This window comes from Odocoileus virginianus, chromosome 2, assembly GCF_023699985.2.
Source record: "Odocoileus virginianus isolate 20LAN1187 ecotype Illinois chromosome 2, Ovbor_1.2, whole genome shotgun sequence".
NCBI classification, from domain to species: Eukaryota; Metazoa; Chordata; class Mammalia; order Artiodactyla; family Cervidae; genus Odocoileus; species Odocoileus virginianus.
Genome location: NC_069675.1, coordinates 70,949,465 through 70,973,807, shown reverse-complemented (window position 1 = coordinate 70,973,807; position 24,343 = coordinate 70,949,465). Strand labels below are relative to the sequence as shown.

Here is a 24,343-nt window from a genome sequence, read left to right as displayed (position 1 = left end):
TTTCATTATATAGGGGACTGGAATGCAAAAGTAGGAAGTCAAGAAACACCTGGAGTAACAGGCAAGTTTGGCCTTGGAGTACAGAATGAAGCAGGGCAAAAGCTAATAGAGTTTTGCCAAGAGAACACACTGGTCATAGCAAACACCCTTTTCCAACAACACAAGAGAAGACTCTACACATAGACATCACCAGATAATCAACACCAAAATCAGATTATCTTCTTTGCAGCCAAAGATGGAGAAGCTCTGTACAGTCAGCAAAAACAGGACAGGGAGCTGACTGTGGCTCAGATCATGAACTCCTTATTGGCAAATTCAGACTTAAATTGACGAAAGTAGGGAAAACCACTCAACCATCCAGGTATGACCTAAATCAAATCTATTATGATTATATATTGGAAGTGAGAAATAGATTTAAGGGACTAGATCTGATAGAGTGCCTGATGAACTATGGACGGAGGTTTGTGACATTGTACAGGAGACAGGGAGCAAGACCATCCCCCAAAAAAGAAATGCAAAAAAGCAAAATGGCTGTCTGAGGAGGCCTTAGCTGTGAAATAGCTGTGAAAAGAAGAGAAGCAAAAAGGAAAGATATACCCATTTGAATGCAGAGTTCCAAAGAATAGCAAGGAGAGATAAGAGACTTCCTCAGTGATCAATGCAAAGGAATAGAGGAAAACAATTGAATGGGAAAAACTAAAGATCTCTTCTAGAAAATCAGATACCAAGGCAACGTTTCATGTAAAGATGGGCTCAATAAAGGACAGAAATGGTATGGACCTAACAGAAGCAGAAGATATTGAAGAAGAGGTGGCAAGAATACACAGAAGAACTGTACAAAAAAGATCTTCATGATCCAGATAATCACAATGGTGTGATCACTCACCTAGAGCCAGACATCCTGGAATGTGAAGTCAAGTGGGCCTTAGAAAGCATCACTAAAAACAAAGCTAGTGGAGGTGATGGAATTCCAGTTGAGCTAATTCAAATCCTAAAAGATGATGCTGTGAAAGTGCTGCACTCAATATGTCAGCAAATTTGGAAAACTCAGCAGTGGCCATAGGACTCGAAAAGGTCAGTTTTCATTCTAGTCCATAAGAAAAGCAATGCCAAAGAATGCTCAGACTACCCCACAATTGCTCTCAACTCACACGCTAGTAAATTAGTAATGCTCAAAATTCTCTAAGCCAGGCTTTAGCAATATGTGAACTGAGAATTTCCAGATGTTCAAGCTGGATTTACAAAAGGCAGAGGAACCAGAGATCAAATTGCCAACATCCGCTGGATCATCAAAAAAGCAATAGAGTTCCAGAAAAACATCTATTTCTGCTTTAGTGACTATGCCAAAGCCTTTGATTGTGTGGATCAAGATAAACTGTAGAAAATTCTGAAAGAGACGGGAATACCAGACCGCCTGACCTACCTCTTGAGAAATCTGTATGCAGGTCAGGAAGCAACCGTTAGAACCGGACATGGAACATCAGACTGGTTCCAAATAGGAAAAGGAATACGTCAAGGCTGTATATTGTCACCCTGCTTATTTAACTTCTATGCAGAGTACATCATGAGAAATGCTGGTCTGGAGGAAGCAGAAGCTGGAATCAAGATTGCTGGGAAAATGACAATGACACCAGATGACACCACCCTTATGGCAGAAAGTGAAGAAGAACTAAAGAGCCTCTTGATGAAAGTGAAAGAGAAGAGTGAAAAAGTTGGCTTAAAGGTCAACATTCAGAAAACTAAGATCATGGCATCTGGTCCCATCACTTCATGGCAAATAGATGGGGAAACAGTGGCAGACTTTATTTTTTGGGGGGCTCCTAAATCACTGTAGATGGTGACTTCAGCCATGAAATTAAAAGACGCTTACTCCTTGGAAGGAAAGTTATGACCAATCTAGACAGCATATTAAAATGTAGAGATATTACTTTGCCGACAAAGGTCTGTCTAGTCAAAGCTATAGTGTTTCCAGTAGTCATGTATGGATGTGAGAGTTGGACTATAAAGAAAGCTGAGCGCAGAAGAATTGATGCTTTTGAACTGTGGTGTTGGAGAAGACTCTGGAGAGTACCATGGACTGCAAGAAGATCCAACCCATCCATCCTAAAGGAAATCAGTCCTGAGTGTTCATTGGAAGGACTAATGTTGAAGCTGAAACTCCAATACTTTGTCCACCTGATGTGAAGAACTGACTCATTGGAAAAGACCCTGATGCTGGGAAAGACTGAGGGTGGGAGGAGAAGGAGATGACAGAGGATGAGATGGTTGGATGGCATCACTGACTCAATGGACATGAGTTTGGGTAAACTCTGTGAGTTAGTGATGGACAGGGAGGCCTGGTGTGCTGCAGTCTATGGGGTCACAAAGAGTCAGACATGACTGAGCAACTGAACTGGACTGAACTGAACTACCTGAATTTTCAGAAAGGACTGTGGTTGCCTGTAGGCAGATGTGAATAGCTAGATCTTGGTCAGTTTATTTCACTAGTGTTAGGTTTTAGTGTGTCAATATACTAGGCTTTGCTAATCCATGCTGTTATCTATGTGCACCTGGGTTGTTCCTATGTTTTGCTCTCATAAACATTGCTAACATGAATATTTTTCTTCACGTCTCTGTTGCACATGTGTATGAAAAATTTCCCTGAGGTCATTCTCTGTAGTGCTGATTCACTGTAGAAAACTTGCCATTTACCAAGATTTGTTTCCCAGCTCTGTCCCTTTGAAACTCTTGTTTATCAAAAAACAACATTTTAACTATCTTTCCAACATAATGCAATTTTATCTGCTAACAGTACTTATGAATTTACCCAGATTTTTAAGACACCCCAAAAATTGTGTGGATAAGTAAGTACTTTTCTGGAGAGAAATGGCAAGATTTTCATAAAAGCATTTTGTAATCATAAAAACAATGAAGTCAGTCTTCTAAAAATTGAAGATTAACAAGAAAAAATAAGCAAATATTATCATTCTATTAAGAAGAACAGTTCTATTTTTAAAGTCTTGATTTTCTTTTAGGCCTTCTCTTCACAGTGTTAATAAGAAAAGACAACTATATACTGTAGAGAAGTCAAATAAATAAAGTTTATAGACATTTTAAAACTATTATGGATGGCTTGATTTCACATTTCATTTAGATTGTTTTTGGTTTGGAGAGTATGACTTTTGTGTCATCACTAATAGGAAAGTTGGTGGCATCATTTTTTTCTTCATTCTTTCACAAAAATCTTTTGATCCATCCCAAGGAAAAAAACTTATTTCTTCACACAATTTTTTAGGTGCCCTTTTACTTCTTAAAATTTATTCCGGGTAGAATTAATAAGAACACAGAAGTAACTTTGGAATCTTAACTACATGTAACCAACATAATTTATAATTGCCACTAATGTTAATGGTTTATTTATAACAACCTATTATTGGATGACAGCATAGCTAAACTAAGCTATTAATCCCAGTACACTGGGAGTTTTGGCTAACATTATCCCTTTCTCTCCTCATCAAAAAGTATATCATAAAGAAGAAAAGTAACTGTATGATAAAGACAACCTTCAATCTGCACTAATTTTATTAAAATACCTTATAAACATTGTAATTTTAATATATGTAGTATACAGTTTAAGCATGTATATTTTAAAGCATAAAACATCAGTGTATATTGTTTATGGATGGATAGAAAAAATTTGACCAGAACATATATATTAAATTTATGCCAGTGGTTATCTCTGTCAAAAGGAAGGGGGATAGTCTTTTTATGAGTGTGGGGACTTCTGATTTATTGATAATACTTCATTTTTTTGAAAAGAAAGATACATCAAAAATGTTTACTGTCGTTACTTCTGGGTGGTAGATCCATAGATACTCTTTTGTTCTGTTTCTCCCTGTATTTAAAAATTCTGGCCCGGTACCTCTGCCTGACTCCAGAGTAACAAAGGAAGACTGTTTTATAGATTTCCTCTTTTACTCTTTCTGTATATTAAGTGCATTATAGGTACTTTTCTATCACCTTGTTTCCTCATGTGATTCTTAAATTGGATTGAATTTAACAGATTAAGCTGAATAATTTATTAAACAAAATTAAAGGAATTGAGGTGCTACACTAGCTAGTACTTGTGGCAGAAGCAGATAATGAAGACAGAAAGGCCTTACCGGTAAGGAGAGAATTGGAACAAGTAATGGGAAGCCTCCAGGCATGAGGGGCTATAATCAGATCTCCTGTTTTGTGCTCCTGGGGGTGAGAAAAGACTTAAAATACTGAGCTCTGCATAGCACAGATAATACATAATAAATACTAGAGAGAGATGTTTTAAGAACAGTAAGCTTATTAATTTCATAATAACAAACATCAGATCATCAGCACTACTCTTTTTCTCCCTATTCATTCATATTCCGCCTGTCTTTTTTGGTTCTCAGTGTGTTACCTATCTCTTGGTTTTCATATTTTTTGCTTCTCATTGTCTACATATCTTTTTGGAGTATGGATTTATCTCGTGCTTTTCTGTCTTCATGAAGTCGCTGAGTGAGTATGCTCAGCCTCCCTTCTCAGCATTGTTTCTGTATTCCCTCACATGTTTGGCCATGAGTCATCGGTACCCTCAGTCATTAGCAAGATCCATCTGGCTTCAGTTCCTGCCTGGTTTTAAAAAAGTACCTGTAAAAACTCGAAGGTTTTATGGAAGACAGTGGCATTATTTCACAAAGATTTTATCTGCAGTGTTAACTACACAAATGATTTTTGAGAAGTGCTCTTCCTTGAAAGGCAGAAAATGACAGAACCTGGGTTTGTGGTTGACTAGGTGAAAAAATGCCGTCTTGCTATATTCAATTACTACTTTATGCAGATTTACCTAGGGAAATTCAGAGATACATTGCTTCAAAGATGAAAGAACACAAAGTAGTAACCATGAGGAATCTTATCATCCAGGAAATATTTTATAGCACTGCTGATTACAATTACAAATAAACTAGATATATACAGTGAGAAGAATGCAACTAACTATAATGTAAATTCAACTAACCTAACTATAAATTCCTTTCTTTAATAGTTTAACCTATGTCAGTGTGAAGAGCCAGTCCAGGTTTCTTTGCATTTTCAAATTGTGCATCTAAATCAAGGAACGAAGGAAAAAAAATCTTGAAAATATGAAAAGCACTTAGTTTAATTTAGAGGGACTATAAGAGGTAAGCACTTTTGGATCCAGTCATAGAATCATCCAATTTTCTAACATTAGATAGACATTCCACTTTAATCTGGAATTCATCATTCTGGGAAATCATGATTAAGAGAAAATATAGTTTTTATTTAAAGAGCAAAAGCCTCAAGCATTTAAAACCCACATTATAAATATATAATAAAACAAAAATAGATTTATATTCTTTGATCATAAAGGGTACTAGATATGTAAAAAGTAAACAACTAATTTTATTTTTGAGTATATGAATTAATTTGGAGGAGAATTTACATCTTAATGCTATTGAGTCTTAGTGAACCCCTGAAAAAGGACTTAATCAGTTTTACCTCAGTTCAGTTCAGTCGCTCAGTCATGTCCGACCCCACGAATCGCAGCACGCCAGGGCTCCCTGTCTAGTCTTACCTCAGGTATTAATAATTTTTTTTATCTTTTCAAAACATCAGCTTTTGGTTTTAAATTTTTTTTCAGTTGTCCAGTCTTCATATTTGGTATTGTTTTGACTTCAAGTTCACCAACTTATTTTTGTGCCGTCACAAATCTACTGTTAAGCTTGTCCAGTGAATTGAAAATTTTTAATGTTGAGCTTAGTTCTTCAATTTCCATTCTGTTTTATAGTTTCCATTTGCTCCCAGTATTTCCCATCTGTTAACTTATTATAACATCTTGAACATACTCATAATAACTGCTTTAACATCCTTATCAGCTAATTTCAGCTGATTATTTTATGACAGATTTCTTTTGATCCCCCCTTTTGTTACCCCGATTTTGGATTTCAATTTCTAGCTTCTTTGCATGTTTAGTAAATTTTTATTCTATACTGGATGTTGTGGATACTATTGTGGATTGTTATTTTTTTCTGAAGAGTATTGATTTTTGTTCTAGTTGACAACTAAATTACTGGCTAGTAAATACACACTTACTGAACAATCCAGTTGCAATTCTGGATGTTTATCCTAGAAGAATGAAAACCTATATTCACACAGAAACCTGTACACAAATATTTACAGCAACTTTATTCATAATAGCCCCAAATTGAAAACAGCCCAAATGTACCTCGACAGTGAATGGTGAAAAAGAAACTGTGGTACCTTCAAACCATGGAGCAATAAAAAGCAACAAACAATTTTTATATGCAACAAGTTGGATGGATCTCAAGGGCATTATACTGAGTGAAAAAAGCATTGCAAAATATTTCCATACTAGATTCAATTTTTGTAATATTCTCAAAGTGACAAAATTATAGAAATGGAGGCAGTTAAGTGGTTACTCAGGAGTTAAGAAAAAGGGAGTGAGGAGTGTGTGATTATAAACAGCAAAAGGGAATCTCACTTGTGGTATGGTTATATGGAGCTACTTGGAGTCTCCCTGTGCTTGAGCAATTCAGAGGCTCAACCAAGGATTTGAGGAACATTTGTATACAGATTTAAGGTACCCCGCCCCCTTGCTCTGCTGCCTTCTTACCATGATTTTCTCGTCTTGTTATCTAGCATTCTGTCAGCTCTGAACTACATTCTCCAATGCTTCAAGCCAAGGGACAGTGGCCCTTAGGCCTAGCCGCTTGTAGTACTTCAGGGTATACTGGGAAGAATTCTCTATGAGTACAGATCTTATTCAGTACGATTTCTTACTTTCAGTTATCAGATTTCCCACATTTCTACCTGCTTTTGGTCACTTTTCTGTGTCTTTGAGTAAATTTTATTTTGTCCAGAGTTTTTTGTCCATTGTTATCTGTAGTCCAGTACAGGATCATTCATCTTTACTGGAAACAAGTCAATGAAATTTATTTTTAGATATTACGAATATAAAAAGTTTATACACTTTTTCAATAAAAAATTTGAAAGTAAAATACCATAGTAACTTTAATATATAATGGGAAGTGTTACAGAAACAAAAGAATTAAATGCAAACTGAAAACATTAAAAATCAGAATTTATAGGTAGAAAGAAAGATAAACATGCAAATGCAGCCAGAAAAAGTTTTTTTAAAGACATATAAATGGGCCTCTCAGAACAGTAAGGACAGAATGCAATTATGTATTACTTAAGCGGCAGTCTTAAATAGGAATATATATTTAGTTACCAGAAGGATCTCAGTTGTGAAATCAGATATTCATCCATTGTCTTTTGGAAGTATTTTTCCGTTTGGCCTGAAAAGTTGTGTCTTTTTTGTTTTTAACTTTGCATTTCTGACTTGTTATTTCATAGAAAATAAAATAATGATCTAACCTCCCTTCTGCTTTTGTTTTTTTGCTTCTCCTTTGTTTTAGTTGTTTGAGTAACTGGCCTTAAATGAGGTAAGAGTGAAGAGACTTACCTAGAGCCATCTCTGGAAAAGAGTATTCCCCCATTCCACTGGAAACTACCCCATGGAGCACCATATTTGACCATATCTGTTTTGAGGACTCATTATGAACAAAGAAGTCTCCCAGGTAGGAACTGTAACTCTGTTTTAAAGAACTTTATTTCATGGAAGGAGATAGACATTGTCATTTTTGTCACTTAATTTTTGTCTTATGACCATAACTTAATTTTTTAAAAGCTGTTGCCTTTTTGCTAGCTTACTATAAACTGTGCACATGCAAGTAAATATCAAATACTTATTTTATTGTTTAAAGATAGCTGTAGTCAGGAAGACTGATTGTAATCTATTTTTTTTAATGCCAATGTATTTTTCACAAGTTAGAACAATGTGAAACTGATTTTTGGAAGACATGTACAGTGTATCTACAGTTACCCCATGTCCTTTTAAGATAACTGGAATCATCTAGTTTTACAGATCTACAAGGAAATGTTGAGGGTATTTGAGGGTATTTTTGCCAAATTGTTTTAATAAGATAGCTACTATAAATGTGTTTCATATGCTGACTATTTTTCCTAGAGTATTTTCACAAGGCAAATGCATTTGTATTTATTTCTTATATTAAAAAATTAAATTTTAAATTAAGTATGAGGAATTTAAAATATTGGGTTTAAAACTTATTTTGTTTTCTTCTCCTTATCTATTTGCTAATAGAAAACAAAAAAAATACTTTTTTACCCTTTCCCCAAACTTATTCTTTTCCATCTAGGAAAAAAATGCAAAGGTTGGAAACATTGTTTCTTGATCTGTAGAATAAACTTTTAGTGGTAAACATAAATTTGTTAAATACTTTGTTTCAAACATTATATACTTTTAGAAGTTAAGTTGCAAGTCCTTGGTAATGTCTTTATTATTAGTGTAGTAAATTGAAAAGAATGTGTACAAAATTTTCTTTTAAAGCAATTTAAAAAGTCTGATAGTTTATAGAATAAATGAAACAGATAAGATGAGTCTGATTCAAAGACTGTTTCTTTGCCTTTGCTGTTTATTCCTGGCCATAAAGATTAAGATATGGGCACGTTGTTTATGGCAGAGGCTTAAGAAGCCAGGACTCTTTTTTGGGCCAGGGATAACCACCATCTGAGTTTTGGTTCCTGCTTTGTGGGTTCAGAGATTTTTTGTTTCCAGATGTTTAAGGACATCCCTGTTCAGTCATTAGCTTTAAAATATCTTTTCTTCTTCTTCTTTTTTTAACAAAAAATTAGACATACAAGGAAATAAAAAAGTATGACTTACACACAGGAAAAATAGCCATTAGTGGAGGAAGCCCAGACATTGTATTTATTAAACAAAGAAGTATAAGTAGATAAGTTGGATTTCATCAAAACTGAAAACTTTAGGTCATCAAAAGTTACCATAGTTTGGCAGAAACCAGTGCAATATTGTAAAGCAGTTATCCTTCAATTAAAAATAAATTTAATTTTTTAAAAAGTTACTATAAAGAAAATGAAAAGATAATTCACAGAATGGAAGAAAATATTTGCAAATCATATATCAGATTAGGATCTGGACATGAATATAAAGAACTCTTATGACTTAAAAAAACACAAACAATAAAAACACAACCAAATTTAAAAATAGGCAAAGGACTTGAATAAAAGTTTCTCCAAAGGTATGCAGATGGAAAGTAAGCACATGAGATGGTTAGTCATTAATAGTTGTTGTCGTTTAGTTGCTAAGTCATGTCTGACTTTTCAGCCCCATGGACTGTAGCCCACCAGGCTCCTCTTTCAATGGAATTTTCTAGGCAAGAATATTGGAGTGGGTTGCCATTTCCTTCTCCAGGGGATCTTCCAGACCCAGGAATCGAACCCAGGGATCTTAAATTGGCAGGTAGATTCTTTACCACTTAGCCACCAGGGAAGCCCCCACTAGTAATTAGAGAAATGTAAAATAAAACTACATTGAAATACCATTTCACACACACGAGGGTGGCTATAATTAAAATAAAATTTAAAAAACAGAAAATAGCAATTTTTGGTGAGGATGTAGAAAAAGTGGACACTTGCGCATTGCTGGTGAGAATTTAATGTGGTACAGCCACTGTGGAAGACAGTTTGACAGTTCCTCAAAAAGTTAGAGTTATCAATAAAATATGACCTAGTAGTTTCATATCTGAGAGAATTGGAACCATATTCACACAAAAATTTGCACATAAATGTTTATAGTAGCATTGTTGTTTAATAGTCCCAATAATGGAAAACCTCAGTGGCCACCATCTGATGAGTAGGTACACAAAATGTGCTATCTCCAAACATGTGAAATTGCTCAGCCATAAAAGGGGCAATAGAAATCCTGAAGTCCCCATCCATTTTTTATCGCATGAGAAAGATTTCAATTGTCATTGAAATGAGAAGACAAAAGTGAAAACTTTTTTAAAGAGAATCTTAGGTATTTGAGTACTCCAGTTTGAGAAACATTCCTTATGGCAGTTACCCAGTGCAGGAACTCTCTATTTATCATGATTTTTCCTGTGTGATATTATCAGCTAAAGGAAAGTGAAAGCGTTAGTTGCTCAGTTGTGTTTGACTCTTCGACCCCATGAACTGTAGCCCACCAGGCTCCTCTGTCCATGAAATTCTCCAGGCAAGAATACTGGAGGGGGCAGCCATTCCTTTCTCAACAGGGGATCTTTCCAACCCCAAATTGAATTGAAGGTCTCCTGCATTGTAGGCAGATTCTTACCATCTGGGAGAGGTTTAACTCTGTGTCCCTTCATGTTTGTGCTCTTTGCTAATTGCTTGCTAGCATTTTAAAGTACATTGTTAGCATTGTTTATTAATTAATTGTTATTTTTCAGATTATGTAATCCTCAGCTTCATCTGGGAGATGAGTGACAAATTTCATATGTAGAAATCTATAATTCACCTGAAATATAAAGCAGTGACCTGTTTCTTCAGCCTCACCTATTTGGTTTAGTCTGGTCTGCTTGAACAGAGGTAGATGTGGTTTCTGGTTTCTAAAACTGCTCTCTAGAAAGTGCATGAGATTGTGTATAACTTAGCAACTCTTTTTAAATCAACAGGGTACTTTTAGTTAGAAACCATACCTCTTTTTTTAAAAGGTGTTATGTAAATTGGCTTCCTGAAACCAGCATTTCTTTTCTTAATGAACCTTGTTTAAGTTCCCTACTGCCAGATATAAAGCCATTCCACAAATAGAACAGCTATAAAAGTTTTCACTCATCAGAGGTTTTGCATTCCACTATCTGTTTATTGTGTTTGTAAATAGAAGGTAGTTAATACCAGAATCATATCATCAGCAAATTGTTGGTGACTTTCTCCTAGCTTCTTACTGTTGGCACTTATTTTGGTAGGCCAGATATTGAATTGCTGTTGAATTGTTGTCTAATGTTTCCTCAGCCCCAGAATTTCAGATAAATTTAGCAGATGTCAGTCTCCAGCCGGTAGCAGCATGGTATGGGAAATCTGTTTTAAATCTAGATTTATTTGTTGCTCAGAATTGTCCAAACTATGAGACTATATTGCTTATGTTTACAGTTGTGTAAATACAACATGTCTTTGTGTCTCTGTTGTACTGTGAAATATTGTAGGTTTCTTCAAAATAGACCTTATTAGCCTTTTCAGAATTAGAAATTCTCAAATTTCTAGATCAAAAAGATAGTTTCTTTTTTTCCCCCACTGAAAACAGGGGAAAGAGGATTTCAAGAAAGCTCAATTTCTCAATTATAGAAAAGAATTCCAAAGCATTAGGAAAGATTTCAGAAAATACTGTAAAAAAAGCTTAAACATTCTTTAAAAAATTTAAATGTCATGTTAGTAAAATAACTCACTTTTAATTTATCACCTGTTTTGGCTTCTGTAACTTTTAGACATTATGTTGTATGTTGGATATACAATAAAAAGATCTAGTAATTTTTTTTGAATTCACAATCTAGAAGAAGAGACAAGCAAGATAATTGTAATTTTACAGCATATAAGCATAAGAAATATATGCCCAGGAGTATTTTGAGAGCCAGCAGAATTCGGATAGGTTGATTCTTAGATAGGTGGAACCTAATGCCTTAAGTAACAGGATGAGCAGCTAAGGAAAACTGGGCTTTAAGTAAGAGTGAGGAAACGCTTGGATTGCTAGCAGACTCTCAATTCTTTCATTTTTCTTTCTTGTTCATCTTTGTCTTCTCTTTTGTATTTCTAATTTTGTTGAAAAGTTTAGAGTTGATAATTCTTCATTCTTATTAATTTATCACATGATTTCTCTTTTTTGTTTTAATTTTGAAATATATTTTATTTCTATGTAAAAATAAAATTCAGTGACTTCTTTACTTCTGTGATATCTGGTTAACCTCATTAATGTTTCTGTGACTCTTCACAGGAAAAGATGTCAGCCATCTTATTCATTATAATAATATGTCACTTAACTGATTATTCTTGTTTTGTGTTTGAGAATGGATGCTATCAAAATCATTGTCAGGTCTTTCAACATCTTTTTTTGTTGTGGTTGTGGTTTCAAGTCTGGTATATTTATCTTTGCATTGAGGTTATCTACCTTCAATTGTAGTTATTTTCTTTGTCCTATAGATCCTTCCTCTCCCCCACCACGGGAGGTTTAATAAACATTTTCCTCTGATGACATTAATCCATAATGCAGCTCATCTCATTTATTTATCATTAATAGAAACCCGGAACTTAAAAGTCCATTATGTTTATACATGTTGAATTTGAGATGGCAGTGGAATATCCAAGTGGAAATGTCCATTTAGCAGCTAGAAACTTATTTAGATAGCAGATCCCTGAGATCAGGAGGATTATGCTTGCCCTTCATGCAGGAAGTCTTAGAATGAAAATCAGACCTTGTTACTCCTCTATTATTAACCCTCCAATGATTGGCTGATTCACTCAGAGTAAAACTAAAGTCTTTAAATTGGTTTCAGCCAAGACCTTACATGATGCAGTCTTGTCTCCTGCTCCTCACTCCCCAGTTTTATTTTTCAAAAACTATAGTTACATTCCAGCCTTAGGGCTGTACAGCCCTTGCCCTGCCAGGAGCACTCTTCCCCCAGATGTCATTCTCTCTTCTCACTTCCTTGAAGTCTTTGTTCACATCTCACCTTCTTAGGGCTTCCTGGTGGCTCAGACAGTAAAAAAAGCTGCAGTGCAGGAGACCCAGGTTTCATCCCTGGTTTGGGAAGATCCTCTGGAGAAGGAAATGGAAACTCACTCCAGTATTCTTGCCTGGAGAATTCCAGGGACAAAGGAGCCTGGCAGACTACAGTCCATGGGGTTGCAGAGTTGGACACGACTGAGCACACACAATTCAATACTTTCTCAGTAAGGCGCTTCCTAACTACTGTACTTTAAATTGCTGCCCTTCTCCTTCCATAAACCTAAGCCTCTGTTTTTACCTTATTTTTCTCCATTTTACCATCTTTTCATATACTCTGTAATTAACTTTTTCACTTTCTCTTTCCTTCACAGTAGAATGAAACTTTATGAAGACAGTGAATTTTTATAAGTTTCATGCACAATTGTATTCCCACCTCCTAGAACAGAAGCTGGCAAATAGTAGGCACTCAGTGGGTCTTCCCAGGTCACACTAATGTTAAAGAGTCATGGTAATGGTAATGGTAGTGTCGTGCCAATGCAGGAGATGCAGGTTCAGTCACTGGGTCAGGAAGATCCCCTGGAGGAGGGCATGGCAACCCACTACAGTATTCTTGCCTGGAGAATCCCATGGACAGAGGAGCCTGGCGGGCTATAATCCATAGGGTCACAAACAAACATGACTGAAGTGACTTACTACACAGCATAGGAGCTCAATAAATACTTGTTGCTGGGTTAAGTTAGGCTCTCCACACTGATGTCATTGTAAAGTTTCTGACTAATGTTTACCTTTGCAGGGAGGATGGGATATTACCAAGGATTTTAAAGCCTTTCCTTAGTTTTGAAACTAAAATTAGCATATATAATCTATATGTGTCTATAGGGATTCTATGTAGTATATTATATATATTATAATCTATACATAGGTTATATTGGTTGGGCTAATGTTGATTGGACAAATATTTCATCACTCATACACCAAATTCCATAATGGACGCAAAATAGATGGGAGCTGGTGCAATCTTTGTGTATTATGTTGGGGCTTTAGAGTTATCCTGTGGACAGTGAAGATTTAAGGGAAGAGTTTTAAGCAGGAGATTGACCTGACCAGTCTTATGTTTTTGATAGCCTGCTTTGGTGGCTCATGAAGACCGCCTGGGAAGTTATTTTGATAGTTCCACAAGAGGTGGGAGGAGACTGTAAGTATAGGATGGAAATAAAAATGGACACACCTTAATGTTTGATTGCATGTGGGGTGAGAGAAGAGGCTGGAATGACTCCAGTGTACCAACTGTGAGGAAAAGAAGTACATGAGGAGGAGATGTTAAGTTCGTTTTGAAAAGTTGAGTTTGAAGTGTCTGTGTGACATCTGGATAGAGTTATCCAGCAAGGAGTGGGTTGTGAGTCTGAGACCCAGGAGATCTGCTCAGGAGATAGAGATTTGGGAATAATTGGTTTAGAAATGTTTTTTGAAGCCATTATTCAGTGAGTGATATCCCCCCAAAATAATGTATAATGTGGGGGAAAAGAGGACTAGGACATTAGAGCCTCGAGGAAATCTAACACAATCTAATCCAATTGGGCAAAAAGCACTGAGAATAAGGTAAGTAGAAAACCACACTACTGTTAATCTCTCAGGTCATGGCTTAAACATCAGTTTGTCAGAGAAGCCTCAGTTGATCACCCAGTTAAAAATAGGTCTCTATTGTTTTTCTCTATGAACCCTATTCTTTTTCTTTATGACTTTTATCATTGTAGAAAATTAAATATTGTTTTGTGTTTTCCTTGTTTATGTTTCCCACTTCATGAGGGCAGAAACCTTTATTTTCCTATCCACAGTTTACTCAACTCCTAGCACAGTGCCTGAGATACGATAGATGCTTGATTTATGTATTAAGTAAGTGATGAAAGTGTGGGATCACAGAAGTCAATGGGTGACAATGTTTCCAGAAGGAAACAGTTTCAGATGCTGCTCCGTGCAGCCCAGTAAAGTAGTAGTGATAATGGTTAGTGTCAGTAAATGAAGAAATGAAAAGTGTCCATTGTATTTTTCAATGAGGAAGTATGGAGTGAGTTATCCACTAATGAACACTACCCCTCATGGAGCCCTTGGTCTAAAGGGGAGATAATTACAATAACCAACAGTTACTTAGTGCAGCCTTTTCATGCACTTTTCATTCAGTCCTCACTACAGATCTAAAGACGCTTGTTCCTTGGAAGAAAAGCTATGACAAATCTAGACAGCATATTAAAAAGCAGACATTACTTTGCCGACAAAAGTCCGTATAGTCCAGGCTATGGTTTTTCCCGTAGTCGTGTATGGATGGGAGAGTTGGACCATAAAGAAGGCTGAATGCTGATACTTTTGAACTGTGGTGTTGGAGAAGACTCTTGAGAGTCCCTTGGACTGCAAGGAGATCAAACCAGTCAATCCTAAAGTAAATCAACTGTGAATATTCATTAGAAGGTCTGATGCTAAAGCTGAAGCTTCAGTACTTTGACCACCTGATACAAATAGCCAGATCTTTAGAAAAGATCCTGATGCTGGGAAAGATTGAAGGAAGGAGAAGGGGATGACAAAGGACAAGATGGTTGGATGGCATCACTGTCTCAATGGACGTGAGCTTGAGCAAGCTCCGGGCGATGGTGAAGGACCGGGAAGCCTGGCATGCCGCAGTCCATGGGGTCTCAAAGAATCTAACACGACTGAGCGACTGAACAACAGCAACAAAGTATAGTTATTATTCTTAAGTTACTGATGAGGAAATAGGTTTAAGGAGATTAAGCGTTTTGCCCACAAATAGGCAGGTAGTGATTAAACAGGGCCTTTCTGACCCTAATGCACATGCTTTTACCATGCTCCAGTAGGAGAATCAGGCTGATTCTTCATCACGGAAGTGATACCTTGAAAGTGCCATTTGAGTAGGAATGGTTTTGCTGCTGTTTATAGGACACATTAGAAGTGAGAATGACTGGAAATGAGAAATAAGATAGAGGGATCTTGCATGAATCTAGAATTAGGTATTAGCTTCTAAGCAAGAATCAAAACTGTATTTGAGAATGAAGAAAGAGGGGATGTTGTAGGATCTTTGTTAATAAAGACTTGACAGGACATTGATACTGATACAAAATGAGGAGTGAAAAAGAAAAGTAAGGAATAACTACAAGATTGCAGTCCTAGAAGCTGGAGATTTTCATGACCTTTACATCTAATATGGAGAAATTTAAAATGTGCCTCTTTGGTTACATGGAATAATAAATTCACGATTAGAATTCTAGGTATTTTTATACTGAAAAGGGGATATGAAAATCTTTAGTGTTGAGAAAGAGCTAGAGACAAAGTAAGTTTTAGGACTAGAGAGAGGAAAAAGGATTTACTCAGACATTAATTAAAGCCATGTGAGAGATTCTTAGGGATCTCAACTTTACAAGCATGACTGCTAACATACAGTACTGTAGCTATTTAATAATTTTGGAATTTAAGGAAGAGTTAAAGATTTTTCCCATTTAACAAGAGTTTCCTCTCCTTTCTCAAGGGTAGATGGAGTGGAAGATAATGAGCAGTGTATTGTTTAGCACTAGTAAAGTCTAAGGGCAGTGATGAACATAAGGCCAGAGGCAGGAATCCGAGTTTCATTAGAGATTCTATAGAGAATAGTGTTGATAGGGACAGATCAGAAGGGATCTTTAAGTGCAGTCACTAGCTGAGATAGCATGTAAGAGAGACCTGGCTGGCATGCTAGGGGAAATGACTCTGTGTTCTCTGGCATCTATACCAAGATCCTAACATAGACTAAACACTTGATCTTTGTCGCCTGACTGCATAAACACAAAGTTAGAAATATAGAATTCAAAGTTGGTAAGTACAATTCAAAATCCAAATCTAGTTAATCGCTTTAACTTTTAATTATATATGTATTATTTCTTTTTCTCTCAATATAAAACCTCAAACCTTATGAGTAAAAAGTTGCTTTAAGTCCTTTTCAAAATAGTCTTAAATAAATAAATAATTTCTGATTCTCATAGAGTCATTTTTTTGCATTTACCTATGAAGTGATTTTTCTCTTAAAAACATCTCATCGGCTATTTAATTATTCTAGCAATATTTTCATCCTAATTGATCTCTATGGTCTTATAAAGGGTGACTAATTTTATTTTACAGGTATGGAGAAGAAAGTGTAGAAACACTAATAGCTGATGGCTCCTGTGCTTTTATATAAATGTGGATGATTTTATGATGACTGTAATTATCCACTGAGAAAGTGCAATGTTTAGATATATTCTGACATAAAGGGAGCTTTCTATCCCCTTATGGTTGAAAAGTTCATTAGGGTAGATTTCTTATCATTTTCCTTCCTTTTTAGGTGTGAAGTTTTTCAACATGAGTGGCCTTGGGGACAGTTCATCTGACCCTGCTAACCCAGACTCACATAAGAGGAAAGGGTCGCCGTGTGACACACTGGCATCAAGGTAGGAACACTCTTTTTCTCAGTCTTATTTCTGGCAGAGCTGCTTTACCATTTTCATTGTCACTTTAGAGCTTGCTTCATCTGTGGGTTTACCGGCCTTCTCTGAGTCGCTCATACTCACCGTGTTCCTCTTCTTTCCCCAGGGCTGGTTTGCTCCCTCTAGATTTCCTGTATTCAACACCTGTGTGTTCTCCAAATATCAGTTCAGTCATTATTTTTTAAAAGGGAGCCTTCTCTTCCTTCCACAACTACTAGGTCAGACCTCCCCTATTTGTATATGTATTTCACATGTATTTTTAGAGCTATGATCTATAATTTCAGCGCTTTACTAGCTTGTGTACTTATTTAATGAGTTCCATGGCTTCTCTGCTGCATGCTGTGCTGCGGTAAGAACTTTGTCCTGGCTCACCGTTTTATCCCTAGTTCCCAACACAATGTGTAGCTTATATATAGTAAGGCCACAGAAAGTATTTGGCAAAGGAATAAATAAATCCACTGTACCTTTTTAAACTGCCATCTCAGTGCATTATGGTATTAGTGGAACAAAAAAATAAATTGATAATATTAGGATTTTAAAGAATGGCTATTTTTGGAATTAAATATCTCTGTTTTAACAGAACATGGTCATCTGAAATAGGCAAAAGAGAGTTATTGCTGAGAAGGCTCTAATAAATGCCAGATAGAGATAGAACTTAAGTCAGATCAAAGCAGCAGCTTCCTACCGGAGAGAAGAGTGGGGATTTTTTTTTTTTTTTTTTTTTTTAAGAGTGGGGATTTTATTCCACTCACCTCCGAGGATCTGGAGCAAAGTCTCTCAACCCCCACACTATTGACATTGTGGACAAGATAATTCTTTGTTGTGGGAAGCTATCCTGTATGTTGTAGTATGTTTAACAGTATCCCTGGCTTCTACACGATTAGACGCCAATAGAATTTTTATATCAGTTATGATACCAAAATGCCCTTCCAGTTTTGATTACCAAAAATGATAATCCAAACATTGTCAAATACCCCTGGGGACAGAGAAAGCAATATGGCCCCCAGTTGATAATCATTGATCAGAGTATAAAACAGCAGAAGACTCTTCTCTCATTGGATTACATGCGTTTTTCTCATGGGGCAACCAAGAAAGAATTTTTACAGGAGAGTGCCAGGGTTTCAGGCTGGGGAAAGAAAAGTGACTACTTCTGTTAATGAATTCAGAGAACTGTTACAGAGTGATGGTAACCTCAGTACTCATAATCAAGCCTGTGTTATCAGAGTTAATGTTCCTGTTTATTTCTTATAAGTCAGTCCTTCTTAATTTAAGAATAAATAAATAAAACTATTGTGTTTTAGGATTTCGCTAGTAGCTCAGCTGGTAAAGAATCAGCCTGCAATGCAGGAGACCCTGGTTCGATTCCTGGGTCAGGAACATCCCCTGGAGAAGGGATATGCTACCCACTCCAGTATTTTGGGGCTTCCCTGGTGGCTTAGCTGGTAAAGAATCTGCCTGCAATGCAGGAGACCTGGGTTCAGTCCCTGGGTTGGGAAGATTCCCCTGGAGAAGAGAAGAGCTACCCACTCCAGTGTTGTAGCTTGGAGAATTCCATGGACTATACCATGTGGCTGCAAAGAGTCGGACGTGACTGAGCGACTTACACTTTTGTGTTTTACTTGAAATTTTTATTTGGGGGGAAATTTTTAATCTATAAAAAAAATTTAGAGACTAGGAAACTACCCACCACATGTAGTTGATAATATTTTGTCATATTCTTAGTATTTTGTTAATACATTATTGTATTTGCAGTTTTAAGTAAAAATAGTAAAATGGTTAATGATTAAACTGATTTGTCTCTAATTCTTTCAGTCTGTTTTTAATGATTATGTATATTTATAAGTATCTGTGAACAATATAGAATATTTGTTAAATTTATGTATTATATAATACTGTATATATTTTTCTTTAGACATAAAGATACATAGATTTATTCAGTTCTGTTAACTTTTGATAAATATTACATTACTTGAAATACCATATTTGAAGAATCTGTTTCCAAGTAGCTAGACATTCCTTATGGGTAAATAGCCTTTTTGTTACAAATTTTCATTCTTAGAGCCAGCACTATAGCAAACATGAACATTCTTGTACATAGCTACTATTTTATACATAAAACTTTCGTTAGAATCTGTGTACATTTTTATGTTAACTGTGTACTTACCAGATTATTCTTCAAATGACAATCATTGAGAGTTCCTTTTTTTCTTGCATCTTTATCTCACTATTTTTCCCTCACTTTATTTTTTTATTTTTATTTTTTCAACATTAAATGACTTTATTTTTCAGGCTTAAAAGTTTTAAAATCAATATGCACAAGGTAAATAACTCTCCGAGAATCAGTGTAGAGCAGAACACATAAATATACAAGGTCTGTTTCACAGGATACAAAAATCACATCATCAAGTACAAAGAAAACATTCCCGAAATGTAGGTAAATTGGACCATCCCGGCAAAAACAGACCAGGACAATCCCTAAACGTCAGGGCAAAACCTCTTTCCACCACTTTAAGTTTTTGCCATCCTAATGGGTGTGGGATTATCATTTTAAGTACATTTCCCTGATAAGTAGATAAGTTGATCATGATTTTTGTTTTTATTGCTCTTTATATTTTCCCCTTCTGTGAATTACCTGGTTGTATCTCTTGCCCATATTTCTTCTGTGTAGTTTGTGCTTTCCTTTTTTTATTTGTAAGAGTTATTTTTAATTTTCTAGTTAAATTTTTACTCTTTTTTGCTTACATTTGATGCAAATATCTTCTCCCAACCTGTTGACATCCCTTAGAACCTAGGATTTTCATATGTCAAGATTTTTAGGGTCTTGTCAAGAATTTTCCCTCTATTTCAAGGCCTAAGATGTATTTTTATACATTTTCTTCTACTGTGCATTTAGAATTTTAAGTAAACAAGCATTTACTTTTGTGGGATAAAAATGTAACAACCTAAATTTTTTTCCCTATATGGAATGTCAGTGGCTATAACCATATCCATTCCCTGCTTTTGTGCTCTTACCTTCATCAGAAACCAAGTTCCTGCATAGATAGGGATCTGATCTGAGCCTTCATATGATAGTTGCCATGCTCTCTGATGGGGCAAGTCACTCTTCCTTGTTATTTTTCAAAATTGTTGTTCCTGTTCTTGGTCCTTTACTCTCCTGTACAGATTTTAGAGTCAGTTTGTTGTTTCCCTTGATTTTTTTTCCTTGCTAAGTTTTAATTAGTATTCCATTTGCTTTTTTATAAATTAAATTGGAGAGAACTGACAGCTTTATTTTGTAAATTCTAGAGTGTTGTTATTTATGAATGTAAAGGTTTCTCCTTTATTCAGTTCTTCATTGTTCTTAAATAATAATGTATAATTTCCCCCTTTGAATGTCTAGCCCATCTTAGTTAGATATATTCCAGGGTACCATACGATTTTTATTGCTTTTAGGAATATCATTTTGTGTATTGCATTTTCTAATTGGCAGTTATTTGTGTATAGGAATGCTAATGATTTGGGAGTTTTGATCACATATTCATCCATTGTTCTAAACTTTCTTATTTGTTTTAATGGCTTTTATCTGCAGATCATCTTTGATTTGTGTGTGTGTGTGTGTGTTTGTAATCACATCATGATGAATATCAAAATTTGTGTATATATATGCATATATTTCTCAATTGTCTTAAAAATTATTATCCTTGCACATTTGCTTTAAAAATATTAGAAAACATAGTCTTTGTCAGGTTTATAAGTATGGGCTTCAATTTTAATTAAGTAATTTTTAAAAAAATTTATTTTACTAAAATTTTGGAGTTTGAAATTGATGAGTTTGTACATGATTACCACCTTATAATATTTCTTTTGATTTTGTTATTGTATACTGTCACTCCAAACAGATTGCAAACTAATTAATCATAAAGAGCATATGTTAGACCTCAGGGGATTGCCAGCCCTGTGTACAGGAGTTCTAGCTAGGGCAGTTTCTCAGGAATTGTTTAGTGGAGTGAGACATCTCAAATATCCTTCCTGTTACCTCTCCCATTTCTTAACTCTTATAGGAGAAATAAGAACTAAAATGCCAGTCTTTAAATAGTGGGTAGCTGTGGGCAGTGCTTATTTAACATTAACAATTTAACAAGTGCTTTACTAAATATCTACTATTCAGCCAGCACCATGTGCTTGATGTTTGAAGGATATAAGTGTGAAATATGTTTCCTGTCTTCAAGGAGCTTACAAATCTAGTCATGCTGTTCATTCTCTTTCTTTTTTTTTTTTTTTTCCATTTATTTTTATTAGTTGGAGGCTAATTACTTTACAACATTGCAGTGGTTTTTGTCATACATTGAAATGAATTAGCCATGGATTTACATGTATTCCCCATCCCGGTCCCCCCTCCCACCTCCCTCTCCACCCCGTCCCTCTGGTTCTTTCCAGTGCACCAGGCCCGAGCACTTGTCTCATGCATCCAACCTGGGCTGGTGATCTGTTTCACCCTAGATATACATGTTTCGATGCTGTTCTCTTGAAACATCCCACCCTCGCCTTCTCCCACAGAGTCCACAAGTCTGTTCTATACATCTGAGTCTCTTTTTCTGTTTTGCATATAGGGTTATCGTTACCATCTTTCTAAATTCCATATATATGTGTTAGTATACTGTAATGGTCTTTATCTTTCTGGCTTACTTCGCTCTGTATAATGGGCTCCAGTTTCACCCATCTCATTAGAACTGATTCAAATGAATTCTTTTTAATGGCTGAGTAATATTCCATGGTGTATATGTACCACAGCTTCTTCATCCATTCGTCTGCTGATGGGCATCTAGGTTGCTTCCATGTCCTGGCTATTATAAACAGTGCTGTGATGAACATTGGGGTGCACGTGTCTCTTTCGGATCTGGTTTCCTCGGTGTGTATGCCTAGAAGTGGTATTGCTGGGTCATATGGCAGATCTATTTCCAGCTTTTTAAGGAATCTCCACACTGTTTTCCATAGTGGCTGTACTAATTTGCATTCCCACCAACAGTGTAAGAGGGTTTCCTTTTCTCCACACCCTCTCCAGCATTTATTGCTTGTAGACTTTTGGATAGCAGCCATCCTGACTGGCGTGTAATGGTACCTCATTGTGGTTTTGATTTGCATTTCTCTGATAATGAGTGATGTTGAGCATCTTTTCATGTGTTTTTTTGCCATCCGTATGTCTTCCTTGGAGAAATGTCTGTTTAGTTCTTTGGCCCATTTTTTGATTGGGTCATTTATTTTTCTGGAATTGAGCTGCAGGAGTTGCTTGTATATTTTTGAGATTAATCCTTTGTCTGTTGCTTCATTTGCTATTATTTTCTCCCAATCTGAGGGCTGTCTTTTCACCTTGCTTATAGTTTCCTTTGTTGTGCAAAAGCTTTTAAGTTTCATTAGGTCCCATTTGTTTATTTTTGCTTTTGTTTCTAAAATTCTGGGATGTGGGTCATAGAGGATCCTGCTGTGATTTATGTCGGAGAGTGTTTTGCCTATGTTCTCCTCTAGGAGTTTTATAGTTTCTGGTCTTGCATTTAGATCTTTAATCCATTTTGAGTTTATTTTTGTGTATGGTGTTAGAAAGTGTTCTAGTTTCATTCTTTTACAGGTTGGTTGACCAGTTTTCCCAGCACCACTTGTTAAAGAGGTTGTCTTTTTTCCATTGTATATCCTTGCCTCCTTTGTCGAAGATAAGGTGACCATAGGTTCGTGGATTTATCTCTGGGCTTTCTATTCTGTTCCATTGATCTATATTTCTGTCTTTGTGCCAGTACCATACTGTCTTGATGACTGTGGCTTTGTAGTATAGTCTGAAGTCAGGCAGGTTGATTCCTCCAGTTCCATTCTTCTTTCTCAAGGTTACTTTGGCTATTCGAGGTTTTCTGTATTTCCATACAAATTGTGAAATTATTTGTTCTAGTTCTGTGAAAAATACCATTGGTAGTTTGATAGGGATTGCATTGAATCTATAGATTGCTTTCGGTAGTATAGCCATTTTGACAATATTGATTCTTCCAGTCCATGAACACGGTATATTTCTCCATCTGTTTGTGTCCTCTTTGATTTCTTTCATCAGTGTTTTATAGTTTTCTATGTATAGGTCTTTTGTTTCTTTAGGTAGATAAACTCCTAAGTATTTAATTCTTTTTGTTGCAATGGTGAATGGTATCGTTTCCTTAATTTCTCTTTCTGTTTTCTCGTTGTTAGTGTATGTTGAACCACTTACAGATGCTGGCACCGTGCAGCAGCTGCGGCTCCTCCGCCGCGCGGGCTGCGTCCTCCGGCGCCTCCTCCGGCGCCTTGGCGCAGCCACCTGCGAACTGCTGGTTTGACACAGAGCCCATGGTAGTCGGCTGAGCCCGTGGCCCCGGGCCCCTGCTTGGGTGGCTGCTGGCCCCAGAGAAGTCCGGAGGCAAAGGCCATTCTCTTTCTTAAACCCTTCTGGGCTCTCCTTTGCCCTGAAAATAAGTAATCGTAATCAAAGTGATGATAATAGATAATATTTGTTGAGCTAATGGTATGTGGCAGTAACTCTGCAAAACATTTCTATGTATAATATCATCTTTATTAATCCTTACAAACCCCTAGGAGGTAATTAATGTCATTATCCCTATTTTACAGATAAAGAAATGGAAGCTTAGAGAAGTTAAATTGCTGTTAAGTAACCTATCCAGGGTTACTTAGCTAGTAAATGACAGAGGAAGTTTGAACTTCTTTGTAAGCAGTTTCCTGTGCTCTTTATTATGGTGTATACAAGAGCCCTTGTTATCTGACTGGACCTCATCTCCTGCCCTTTTGTTTCTAATCATCTATAGTTCAACTATCTTGAGCTACTTATTTTTGCTCTCACTTTTACCTTTGAAAAAGCTGTTTTTTCCTTTTAGGAAACTATCTCTCCCTACCATTAGGTTTAGACATCTCATTCTCTAGATCTAGGTGCCATCTCTGTGTGCTTCTGTAGTATTGTAAATTTGTCACATAGTAGCTTTTTTGTTCTCCCACTTATTGGAGGCTACATCTGATTTACTCCTGGGTTGTCAGGACATAGTACCTGGTTATCTGGCACATGATAAAAGTGTGGGAGCATTTGTTGAAAAAGCTAATGAGGTTTAAAAAAAAAAAGATATGATACTTGAGAAGTTAACTTGTAGTAGCATTAACTGTCATGTACATAGTATCAGTGGAAGTAAAGTGGGTTAGTGAGAGGAGAAATGTAGATGGCCCAAAGTAATGAAGC

General features: G+C 36.2%; 1 protein-coding gene across 13 annotated transcripts in view; it reads left to right on the top strand.

Moving 5' to 3' along the window:
• The window catches only part of NCOA1 (nuclear receptor coactivator 1), a 208,772-nt gene that overhangs the window by 95,411 nt on the left and 89,018 nt on the right, over window positions 1–24,343 (top strand). For 12 of the 13 annotated variants that reach the window (XM_070450884.1, XM_070450916.1, XM_070450905.1 and 9 more), the window contains 2 exons: window positions 7,452–7,613; window positions 16,971–17,076. In XM_070450884.1, the coding sequence (XP_070306985.1) occupies window positions 16,988–17,076 (89 nt within the window). In that variant the 5' untranslated portion in view covers window positions 7,452–7,613; window positions 16,971–16,987. Of the gene's footprint in view, window positions 1–5,056; window positions 5,175–7,451; window positions 7,614–16,970; window positions 17,077–24,343 lie in introns of those variants that run through there. The other variant, XM_070450915.1, reaches the window with a different exon arrangement.